At 44.3% G+C, this 11,262-nt stretch overlaps 3 protein-coding genes across 5 annotated transcripts; 2 read left to right on the top strand and 1 right to left on the bottom strand.

Moving 5' to 3' along the window:
* The first annotated feature begins 1,308 nt into the window (after positions 1 to 1,308).
* Positions 1,309 to 4,548, top strand: LOC111949645 (nuclear transcription factor Y subunit beta). Of its 3 annotated transcripts, none has more exons than XM_070434205.1 (7): positions 1,309 to 1,379; positions 2,038 to 2,134; positions 2,612 to 2,742; positions 3,264 to 3,461; positions 3,576 to 3,654; positions 3,846 to 3,925; positions 4,007 to 4,548. In XM_070434205.1, the coding sequence occupies exons 2-7, from the start codon at positions 2,038 to 2,040 to the stop codon at positions 4,037 to 4,039; spliced, it is 618 nt and encodes a 205-aa protein (XP_070290306.1). In that variant the 5' UTR covers positions 1,309 to 1,379; the 3' UTR covers positions 4,040 to 4,548. The 3 variants fall into 3 exon arrangements, with proteins under 3 accessions (XP_070290306.1, XP_023822764.1, XP_023822756.1); XM_023966996.3 differs by having other exon boundaries at positions 1,315 to 1,404; XM_023966988.3 differs by lacking the exon at positions 1,309 to 1,379 and adding an exon at positions 1,464 to 1,617.
* Positions 4,549 to 4,774: 226 nt separating this feature from the next.
* Positions 4,775 to 7,973, top strand: LOC111949629 (E3 ubiquitin-protein ligase TRIM39-like). Its single transcript, XM_023966966.3, has 2 exons — positions 4,775 to 4,951; positions 6,009 to 7,973. The coding sequence occupies exon 2, from the start codon at positions 6,011 to 6,013 to the stop codon at positions 7,646 to 7,648; it is 1,638 nt and encodes a 545-aa protein (XP_023822734.1). The 5' UTR covers positions 4,775 to 4,951; positions 6,009 to 6,010; the 3' UTR covers positions 7,649 to 7,973.
* A 39-nt stretch (positions 7,974 to 8,012) lies between these two features.
* LOC111949637 (histidine ammonia-lyase-like) lies at positions 8,013 to 10,522 on the bottom strand. The gene is made up of 11 exons (XM_070436494.1): positions 10,397 to 10,522; positions 10,052 to 10,199; positions 9,839 to 9,939; positions 9,614 to 9,670; positions 9,409 to 9,489; positions 9,136 to 9,201; positions 8,794 to 8,959; positions 8,586 to 8,720; positions 8,372 to 8,480; positions 8,177 to 8,268; positions 8,013 to 8,086 (listed from the first exon to the last, which is right to left on the bottom strand). Exons 1-11 carry the CDS (start codon positions 10,520 to 10,522, stop codon positions 8,013 to 8,015), a joined length of 1,155 nt encoding a protein of 384 aa, XP_070292595.1.
* Between the last annotated feature and the right edge of the window lie 740 nt (positions 10,523 to 11,262).

Genomic DNA, 11,262 nt, shown 5'->3' with positions numbered 1-11,262 from the left:
CCAGCCACCACATTGTAATTAACTCTCCAATAACCCCTGAGTGAGAAAATGTGTCACCTCGTTTCACTCTGAATTTGAAAGACATTATGCCCTCTTAAAAAAAGGAATCTTTAAAAGGATTTAACATTTCAGTCTATGGGTGTTTCTATCAAAGTTGGTGCAGGCAGTGTGGAAACGAGAATTATGTTGTGCCCACATAGATTTTTGCAACCTTTCAGATATTGTTATAGGAGCTCTTCTATTGCAACAGAAAAACATCCTTTTATGTCCACACCCATTTTAACATCCATGTCTGATCCATAGTGGGTTGGAATTAGATCGGCATGTGGTCTCAGAGTGAAACATATTGAAGGGTGTAAAAATACAAGTTAAGGCATTTTGCAACAAACATTTGCATCAGCAGCAGAAGCAGAAGCAAAGACCATTGTACCGTTTATGATATTATGTTAATCAATTCGACTGGGACTCGTGAAGTTTACAGTTCAGCACTGCCTCATTTCAATATATGTTGGTGCAATGTAGCCACCTGGTGGATAGAATCAGAGCTGCACATTTTCTTTATGAGTCAGAGTGAACGTCATACCACAGAATTTCATTGCCATCTTTGATTACACTATTGATTATCAATAAATAAATAATATTGGATGGGTCAATATAATTTTTTAATAATCAGATTTCGTAGAGAAACAGGATCCAAAGAGAAGCATACAATATGAATTTACCAACACACGTAAATAAATTCAAAAAAATATGAGTCCCACCAACGGAACGTGTTGTTGGATAGTTCTATCAAGCATATTCTATCCTTCAAGATGATTCTGGAAGGAGTCAGTTATAGCGGTCAACTTTTCCAAATAGTTTCGCTGAAATTTCTGACTCGACGGTCAGCGAGTGTGCCGATTTTGGATTACTGTCAGAGGGACAGTACACAAACGCATGCGCAAAAGGTACTGCGCTGATGTTCACTCGTGGTGATAACACTGTAATAATGTGAATACACAATAATATATTCAATCAATCAGTAAGTGTGTTAAATGCAATTAAATTTTGCACTAGGTCTGCTATGTAATGAAAATACCCTGTTCTTATATAACCATAACGGACATACTGCATGATGACATCACCATTACATTGTATTAGTCAAAGCTTTTCTTTAAAACAATAAAATGGTAACAAATGCACACAGAGAAAGGGAGGGTCGCTTTTGAGTAGTAGAACAGCTTACTAGGTGTAATTTAGTGGAGGGTGACACTTTGACAGAACGGCCGCCTGGCGGTCGGGGGAGGTAGTGCAATGTATTTTTAGAGGACGCGTAGCTCCGCGCTGGGACTGGTTCTTTTGTAGCCATTTTCTGTCCAACCAACGGCCGTTTTGAGAAGGTAACCAACCAGGGCTTCATTGCAGGTTTGTGCCTGGCTCCGGCCAATGATTGTTAACCAATTCCTCGTTAGCTCGAATGGAAATGTCCGTCTCTGACTAATTTGTATTTGTTGCGTTTAGGATTTTGAGAGCAGGAAGTGTAGTCAAAATGATTAATTAGCTTCATATCATGCCATGTACCCCTGCCCCAGTTTTCGACACAAAGAACAGGCCGAAATTCCGATATGGAATTTCATTGTGAGCAGAGAGGTCTTGCAACGAGACAACCAATGTGGCTACTATATAACGTTAAATTGTACCCAGGAATCCAGAGTGGTTTCGTTACAACAATAGTCGTTGATTAGTCAATCAACATGTGTGAGGGTCAAATGGCTACCTAACTAAAGCTATTGCTTCATTTGTTGAAATTATATTTCGAACGAAACATTTGCTAGCTAACGTTAGCTTGCTAGCTTCCCATTTAGCAAACAACCACTCACCTGGTCAGCGAAATTAAACTAATTCGGTAGACCTGCTAGCTAACAGTTTTCTAGCAACCTAACCTGGCGAACACTTGGCTAGCTAACTAAACTAGACACAGTTTAGCTAGCTAGCCAGTCAACAGTAAGTGCCTTCCAACAATTCACCTATTTGAGTAAACCATGTCCTTTGTTCCAGATGGAAGAAGACCGTTCCACCACCGACGCCTCCCAGCTAACGTTAGGCATCTCTGGAGAATACATGTCAGGAGGATATGTACTCCAGTCTCAAGATGGTAAGGGACGTCAGCTGATACATTCAATCCTAATTGGGGAACCAGGTGTGGGTGTATTATGAATTGAATATGCCCCAAATCAAAATGTACTGTAGTGTCATTATTTTATTTTATTTAACTAGACAAGTGAGTTAAACATTCTTATTTACAATGACGGCCTACCAAAACGCAATAGGGCTTCAGCAGCGGGGACGGGGCTGGGATTTAAATAAAAGATAGGACAAAACACACATCACGACAAGAGACACCACAACAGTACACAAAGCGAGACATAAGACAACAACATAGCAAGGTGGCAACACAACATGGTACAAACATTATTGGGCACAGACAACCGCTCAAAGGGCAAGAAGGCAGAGACAACAATACATCACTGCAAAGCAGCCACAACTACATTATCACTTTCTCTACATCTCAATGCAACAGTGTCAGTACCTAATGATCCATGTTTTCCACATAATAATGCATGTGATGAAGATGATGGAGAGGAGAGTCTGAACGACCATGATGACGGGGGCATGAAAGAGAACTTCCGGGAGCAGGACATCTACCTCCCCATCGCTAACGTGGCACGCATCATGAAGAACGGCATCCCACAGACCGGGAAGGTAACTGTGTGTGTGTGTGTGTGTGTGTGTGTGTGTGTGTGTGTGTGTGTAGGCAGGCTGTGTGAGAGCAAGACTTGTGTCGTATTTGTAAATACACACCATTGTAAAACGTTTAGTAACAGAAAAAACATTTGTTTCTTATTGGACAAGTTGAGCTAGTCCATCTTAATCACCTGTGCATATTCTTTGCTATCCTCTTTGAATACCAGCTCTCTTTCTGATTTGTTCTCATTTTTACCTCGTCGCCGATTCTTTCCTCCCTTACCTTTATTCTTCGGCATATTCCCAAACGAACAGCCTTTGTTAAATCGGTACTGTTTTGTCCGTATCGAATTGAGTGTTATAAAAATGGAATGAGAACCAATCCGTGACGATGTCACACACTTACAAAGTTAGCAAGCTTGTTAGCTTAGCTTTCAGTCTGTTTTCCCCCCCCTGTTTGGTGCCAAGTGAATACGACCCACAAACGTTCTCCTCATCCTATTCCTCTTTGTCCTAAATTGTGTGTGTGTGTCTCACAGATAGCGAAAGACGCCAAGGAGTGTGTGCAGGAGTGTGTGAGCGAGTTCATCAGCTTTATCACGTCGGAGGCCAGTGAGCGCTGCCACCAGGAGAAAAGAAAGACCATCAACGGAGAGGACATCCTGTTTGCCATGTCAACCCTGGGCTTCGACATGTACGTGGAGCCCCTCAAACTCTACCTGCAGAAGTTCAGAGAGGTACGACTAAACACACTTCTTCTGCTCTGACAGTCTCTCTCACACAATCCCAAGTGTCCATGAACAATCGCACATCACATGTTATTTAATCTCTCACAATGTGTTGTTTCCTAGGCGATGAAGGGGGAGAAGGGAATCCCAGGTGTGTCGGTGGGAGAAGGCCTGGGGGAGGAGCTTACAGACGATAGCTTCAGTAAGTGGTTCAGAACTGTTCTCAATTTTGTCATCTCATACTAAAGTAGAGGCTTTACAGTCATGCCTGCATACATATGTAAAATGTATGCATGCATTACTAAGTCGCTGTGGATAAAATCGTCTGCTAAATGGCATAATATAGTCTTGTGCTGTGGACGGTTTTGTAACGTCCTCTTCCCTCCATTCCAGCGAATCAACTGCCAGCTGGAATAATAACAGCCGACGGCCAACAGCAGAACGTCATGGTGTACACCACCTCATATCAACAGGTAAGTGACATCAGACATTTTAACTAGACCATTACGACATATCCATGACGTTGTCTCCATTGCCTCTGTCTGCTCCTGTAGATTCCTGGCGTGCAGCAGATCCAGTTCTCATGACGAGGCCTTGCGCCTGCTCTGACCGCGGCGGCCATCGACTGCACAGACACAGGCCTGGCGACCGTAGGCTAACCATAGGCTGAGAGTATGACCCCACTGTCAAAAGGTCAAAGGCAATCGTCAGATGGACAGGAGGTCTTGGAGGGGGGCTGTTATGGGTGGGAAGGGATGTGGTGGTTGACACAACCCTGTCATGTAAATGTACAAGTCTGTTCTCTAAATGTAGTACGTAGTTATGAGGTGCCACAAGGTTTGGAGTGCAGCTTTCAACCGGTTTTGGATACTTGATTTTTAATGCTATTCGGACCACTTAGTTTGTTTTTGTACATTGATTGTTTTATGCAGGTTTGGGAGGTGGAATGGGAAGTTCTATATTTGTTGCCCACTCTCTTTTTTGAACCATGAGGAGAGGTGCCATTAATGTCAAGCTCTTTTATAAGTGGACAAACTAGTACCATGTGCTTTAATGTGACATAAATCCTTTGAATAAAAATCCAAATGACCCAATACCTTCTGGTTGTCATTGACCTCTTTACACACATCTGAATGATTACACCAATTGTATCATAGCGACTAATAACCAGGGGTGAAAGTAGATTTAATTTCTTCCCGGTACGGGACGTCAATTAATACTGTTTTAATCAATATGACAATCAGTTACAGTTCAGCCTTGTAAAGGGTTAACTGTTTCAGGAAGAGAATCACACAGCAGTATCTGGTGGGGAGGAGCATTACTAACGTCACTTTGTTGAACTGAAACTGAAGTAGAGAGACGTACAGTATATTGTTTACGGGTCCAAACTCTCCAGCACATCAGAACTCTACTAAATAGCTACATGTTCAGACTACACGCTGACTCTCCTACCCTTTGACACCAAGGACAGAGAAATTATCCACAAACATACTGTACAGGTGAGAAGAGATTAAGAAATATTAAATTGAAGATAAGCATAACATTATTTACCGTTCACATTTCCTTTTTAATTACACTGAACAAAAATATAAACGCAACACGTAAAGTGTTAGTCCCCATTTTCATGAGCTGAAATATTTTACAGATGTTCCATATGACGCCATACACACCACGTGTATGCCATACACACCACGTGTATGGCGTCGTGTGGGTGAGTGGTTTGCTGATGTCAACGTTGTGAACAGTGTGCCCCATGGTGGAGGTGGGGGTTATGCTATGGGCAGGCATAAGCTACGGACAACTAACACAATGGCATTTTATCGATGGCAATTTGAATGCACAGGGATACCGTGACGAGATCCTGGGGCCCATTGTTGTGCCATTCATCAACTGCCATTAACTCATGTTTCAGCATGATAATGCACAGCCCCATGTCATAAGGATCTGTACACAATTCCTGGAAGCTGAAAATGTCCCAGTTCTTCCATGGCCTGTATACTCACCAGACATCAATTGAGCATGTTTGGGATGCTCTGGATCAATGTATATGACAGTGTGTACCAGTTCCCTACAATATCCAGCAACTGTGCACAGCCATTGAAGAGTGGCACAACATTCCACAGGCCATAATCAACCGCCTGACCAACTCTATGCGAAGGAGATGTGTCACGCTGCATGAGACAAATGGTGGTCACACCAGATACTGAATCTCATCCACACCCCTACCTGTGACCAACAGATGCATGTCTGTATTCCCAGTCGTGAAATCCATAGATTAGGGGCTAATGCATTTATTTAAATTGACTTATTTCCTTATATGAACTGTAACTCAGTAAAATCTTTGAAATTGTTGCATGTTGCATTTATATTTTTGTTCAGTGCATATGTTAAACATTTTATACTTTGGTTATGACTTTTATCTATGTTTTAACATAATGTATCAATATCATTTACTATCATCCCATAAGGCAATGTTGACAACTCTAAAGCTTAAACTATCAAGAGCTGGCTGATTCCAGGAAATGGTTTATGGTTTCACCTTTGGTCTCTGTCTAGATATGGCCACCTCCGGCTGTCTCCTGTCTGAAGAGCAGTTCCTGTGCTCTATTTGTCTGGATGTGTTCACTGAGCCAGTCTCTAGTCCATGTGGACACAACTTCTGCAAGGCCTGTATCACAAAGTACTGGGATAGCAATGTCCTGTGCCAGTGTCCCATGTGTAAAAATACATTTGATAAGAGACCAGATCTGTTCGTCAACACTTTAATTTCTGAGATGGCTGCTCAGTTCAGACAGACAGTTGAAGTGAAAGCTACCAGCAGCCCGGACCAAAGCTCTGCCATGATAGTAGAATTATCCTGTGACATCTGCACTGGGATGAAGCTCAAGGCCCTGAAGTCCTGCCTGGTGTGTCAGGCCTCTTACTGTGAGACTCATCTGGAGCCTCATCAGAGAGTCGCAGCCTTAAAGAGACACAAGCTGATCAACCCTGTGGAGAACCTGGAAGACAGGATGTGCAAGAAGCACGACAGACCTCTAGAGCTGTTCTGTAGGACTGACCAGACATGTCTTTGTGTCTTGTGCTTGAAAGCAGACCACATGACTCATGACACTGTCCCTCTAGAGGAAGAGTATGGCAAGAGGAAGGCTCAGTTGGGGAAGACTGAGGCAGAAGTGCAGCAGATGATCCAGGAGAGACTGCAGAAGGTTCAGGAGATCAAACACTCAGTAGATCTCAGCAAGAGAGAGGCAGAGAGAGAATTATCAGACAGTGTACAGGTCTTCACTGCTCTGGTGCGCTCCATTGAGAGAAGCCAGGCTGAGCTCATTGAGGTGATTGAGGAGAAGCAGAAAGCAGCAGAGAGGCAGGCTGAAGGGCTCATTAAAGAGCTGGAGCAGGAAGTCACTGAGCTACAGAGGAGAAGCACTGAGCTGGAGCAGCTCTCACACACTGAGGACCACCTCCACCTTCTCCAGAGCTTCCCATCCCTCTGCACCCCTCCAGACACCAGAGACTGGTCTGAGATCAGTGTTCACAGTGATCTGTGTGTGGGGACTGTTAGGAGAGCTGTGTCTCAACTGGAGGAGACACTGAATAAAGTGATGGAGAAGCTGCCTGAAGTCAAACTGAAGAGGATTCAGCAGTATGCAGTGGATGTGACTCTGGATCCTGATACAGCACATCCCTCTCTCATCATGTCTGAGGATGGGAAACAGGTGAAACATGGAGGCACACAGCTTAATAAACCTTATAATCCAAAGAGGTTTGACAGAGCTTTAAATGTCCTAGGAAAGGAGGGTTTCTCCTCTGGGAGATTTTACTATGAGGTGAATGTTCAGGTGAAAACTCTATGGACTTTAGGAGTGGCCAGAGAGTCCATCAACAGGAAGGGGAAGATCACAAAGAGCCCGTTTAATGGATTCTGGGCTGTGGTCCTGAGGGATGAGTGTAAGTACTCAGCCTGTACCTTCCCCCGTGTCCGCTTATATCTGAGAAAAAAGCCCCAGAAGGTGGGGGTGTTTGTGGATTATGAGGAGGGTCAGGTCTCCTTTTATGATGTGGAGGCCAGGTCTCATATCTACTCTTACACTGGCTGCACCTTCACTGAGAAACTCTATCCATTCCTTGGCCCTGGCAATGATAAAGGTGAATACTCTGTCCCTCTGATCATCTCTCCTGTCAATCACACAGACTGAGTTCTAAACTGAACTAAATGACTAGTATATTTAGTAAATGTAGAATAATCATAGTCTGTTGTCATATACCAGGGAGAATATTTTACTGTAATGTAATTACTGGTTGTGGTTGTTTGGGTCCACCAGCCTTGTTAGATATAAGAACATCTCTCCAGGATCATAACAAGGTATGATTCATATCTGGGAGTTACAGTACATTTCGGAGGATTATCCTGAGATAATATAAGCAATATGTTTGTTTTTTAAGCTCATTTCTTGTTTGTACTGTATATCTGTAATAACCTTTAATAAACTTGAATCCTGCATTTGGAATCATACAGTAGAAGTAAGAAATACTTGAGTCATTTTTATAAAAATATCCTAGTCATCCAGTGGGAGTGGTTTCAGTCCGAGCCTGTCTCGGTATTGGTCCATGTATGGCCGAACCGCCTCCCACACCTAGAGAAGGCCACGGGTGAGAAACAAACAGAGAAGTTCATTTTTATCTGCCTCATTATCAATTAGCTGGAATGATGAATCTAATAATACCGAGATGGGGTGAGTCTTTTGCCTTTTCCTCCCTGAGGAGCATGGGAGCAGCCTCGATGTCGGGACTCATTTGACAGTCATGATCCCAAGGCCTGATGGGAAATAAGAATAAACGGATGTGCTGTAGAACTCCCCCCACACCTTTCCAGAACAACAACATTGGGCAGTACTCGAATCAGAGCTCCACATTCTCACCTGACAACAGAACGCACTAGCTCATGGACTTTCTCCAGTGGGGTAGTGGACTTGAGCGGGCGGAGAAACTCCAGGGCTTGACAGGCAGCGAGCAGCTCTATGGCCAGAACTGAAAAGCAGAGATGCCTTTTTCTTCCCAGGGTTAACTCTGTATGCATGATATTTGATGGGACGAGCACATCACACACTAATCCCATGTGACTGTACGAGTTACCTTGCTCTACGTGTTCCACCACTCTCAGGGCCTTCCTAGCGGCCCAGCCCCCCATGGAGATGTGGTCTTCAGTAACTGCGCTGGTGGACAGGGAGTCCACGGAGGACTGGTGGCACAACGCCTTGCTCTCAGATACTGCAGAGGAGTAGAGACACAAACACACACTAATGTTTTCTGTTTGAACAAACACACACACACACACACCTACCAAGGGCGGCAGCAGTGCAGTGTGCAATCATGAAGCCAGAGTTGAGGGCTCCGTCTTGGACCAGGAAGGCAGGCAACTCACTGAGGGAGGGGTTGACCAGCCTTTCTGTCCTCCTCTCACTCATACTGGCCAGCTCATGGACCCCGATGGCCAGGTAGTCTAGAGCCTGGGGGGAGAGAGGGTTAGCCTTGTCCCAGATCAGTTTGTGCTGCCTTGCCAACTCCTGTGATCATTGGTAAGGCAGTACAATCATATCTATAACCAGTCTAGGAAAGAGGGGGAACCGTACTGAAGGAACCGAGGAGTTTATTGTATGGAGTGAATCTATTTGTCTGTGACTACCTTGGCTGGGTATTCTCCATGGAAATTACCCCCAGAGATAGTCTCACCTCGCTCTGCAAAAACCAGCTGGAGGAGAGTTAAGGTTTCGTATTTGGGACAACATTATGAGTCTCTAATATAAACTGTATACAGGAAACCAAAGCCCATGTGGGCTTGTCCAAGGGCTCCCCCTTGTGGTGAACTTATATAATCACAGTTGGGGTCTAAAAGGAGATCAAAGAAAGACATGACGTCTTCAAGTAAATATAACAATGTAACTCACTGGGAGGATACAGGGTTGTCAGTGGCACTGTTGAGCTCAGTGGAGAGGATGATCTTAACAAAGGCTATGGTGTCGTTAGCTACCCCATGAACCTACAAGAGAGGAGAGAGACACAAATAAACACTGGTACTAGGGTTAGTTCACTCCAGCCCCTCACTGCAGGGGTACAAAGAGTTGTAACACACACACACACATACACACACGCACACATTCTACCTGTGGGATACAGCGGAGGGTGTATGCATCTTGGACACGGTCACATGTCCTATGATTCTACAGGAAAACACAACAAAGGAAGTCAGAGACAGGAAACGACAAAACAGCACTGTTAAGGTTTCCACCAAAGTAAACATCTTCATTTGGACACAAAATGTTAAGAAGGACAAGAATTGAGTGTGTGTGTTTCTGTTTGTGTGTGTGTGTGTGTTTCGCCTGCCTGACTTTACCAGAGATCTGGGAGGGGAAGACGTCAGAGTGGAGAGGAGAGCGGAGTCTCAGAGCCACCTCTATCTGACCAAGGTGTGGCCTCACTGCATAGATGTCTGGAAGGGCAGAACAAACCAGTTCACAATGGAATGGAACGGGTAACTTCTTATACCATCAAAGCTCCAACAATTCACTGTGTGTGTGTGTGTGTGTGTGTGTGTGTCTGACCGCTGTGTAAGGCCTTGGTGGTGCCCCTCAGGGCCTCCAGGCTGAGGGCAGCGATGATGTCAGCCTGCCTGGCCACGCCCACAGCTCGCTCCACTGCCTCCGCCGCCAGAGATGACATCATCTGAGTCCCGTTGATCAGACCGATGCCCTGTACGATGAAACACTTACTTCCTTACTTGATCCTCAAAGACATCACTATCTACTGCGATTATATCCCAGATATGATATCATCTAACCCCAGTTATCAATAATCAGTATACAAGACTACTTAATCAATGCCTGATAGAAAAAATAACAAATAGTAAAAACAAGAGAGTTCCTACTGCTACAGCTCTAACACTGTACCTCTTTAGGCTTCAGTACCAAAGGTGTGACTCCAAGACACCAGTATCTGGAAAAGGAGGAAAGAAAGAATAAAGGAGAGGAGAAAGAAAGACGAAGGAAACGAGTTAGGGGCCTTAATGTATACATTTGATCTCAGTCATTCATCTAACAAAAACATGTTGGTAATCTGAGGTGTGTCTTTGGGTTGAGAGAGAGAGGTATTGTGGGTAACCCAACTGTTTTGGCGTGGTCCTAGCCACGTTGAGGCGACCACATCCTGCCCTCTCCCATAAGGCCCAGGGTGAGGTGGGCCAGGTCTCCAGTAGCCCCTACCGTCCCCTTCTCTGGCACCCACGACAGGCTGGGGGAGTAGAGGGAAAGATCTGTCACACACACACATATATATACATATATTTTTTTTTTTAAATGTTTGAATTAACACGTACGCGCACACACAAACACACACAAATGCATGCATGCATGAATGAATAAATAGATGAATTAATGACATTTTATTTTCGTGTTAAATCACCAGTTGGCGGCCCACCACATAGGGATGAATTGACACAAACAAACAATACATGATACAACATTACAATGATTCACAGTGATAATTCTTCCGATGTTCTGCACAGTGTGCACCACATGTGCACTCTCTCGCACACACGCATGTGAACAGGTACACACACACAAACAAGCACAATGTACCTGGACAGGACATGCATACGCACACTCACACACATGCACAAACAGATTTCACGCTTGGCATTAGTAAGTCAAACTGATGAATCAGAATTTCTATTCATGTTATTGTGGACTGGGTTTACCATTGAAGGCTTTGACCATAGCCTGGACCGTTTCCATGGAGACACCACTGTACCCTTTGG

The sequence above is a fragment of the Salvelinus sp. IW2-2015 genome, linkage group LG3 (assembly GCF_002910315.2).
Source record: "Salvelinus sp. IW2-2015 linkage group LG3, ASM291031v2, whole genome shotgun sequence".
Taxonomy (NCBI): Eukaryota; Metazoa; Chordata; class Actinopteri; order Salmoniformes; family Salmonidae; genus Salvelinus; species Salvelinus sp. IW2-2015.
This window is presented reverse-complemented; position numbering and strand designations above follow the sequence as displayed.

Bases quoted from the DNA above. Each gene is read 5' to 3' on its own strand.
- LOC111949629 (XM_023966966.3), top strand. From the start codon at position 6,011: ATGGCCACCTCCGGCTGTCTCCTGTCTGAAGAGCAGTTCCTGTGCTCT.
- LOC111949637 (XM_070436494.1), bottom strand. From the start codon at position 10,522: ATGTATACATTAAGGCCCCTAACTCGTTTCCTTCGTCTTTCTTTCTCC. The intron at 9,940-10,051 runs GTCAGACACACA...CTGCCCTTCCAG, and splicing joins CACCAAGGCCTTACACAGCG to ACATCTATGCAGTGAGGCCA. The intron at 8,087-8,176 runs GTATTATTAGAT...GGCCTTCTCTAG, and splicing joins AAAAGACTCACCCCATCTCG to GTGTGGGAGGCGGTTCGGCC.
- LOC111949645 (XM_023966988.3), top strand. From the start codon at position 1,555: ATGTACCCCTGCCCCAGTTTTCGACACAAAGAACAGGCCGAAATTCCG. The intron at 2,743-3,263 runs GTAACTGTGTGT...TGTGTCTCACAG, and splicing joins GCATCCCACAGACCGGGAAG to ATAGCGAAAGACGCCAAGGA. The intron at 3,462-3,575 runs GTACGACTAAAC...GTTGTTTCCTAG, and splicing joins ACCTGCAGAAGTTCAGAGAG to GCGATGAAGGGGGAGAAGGG.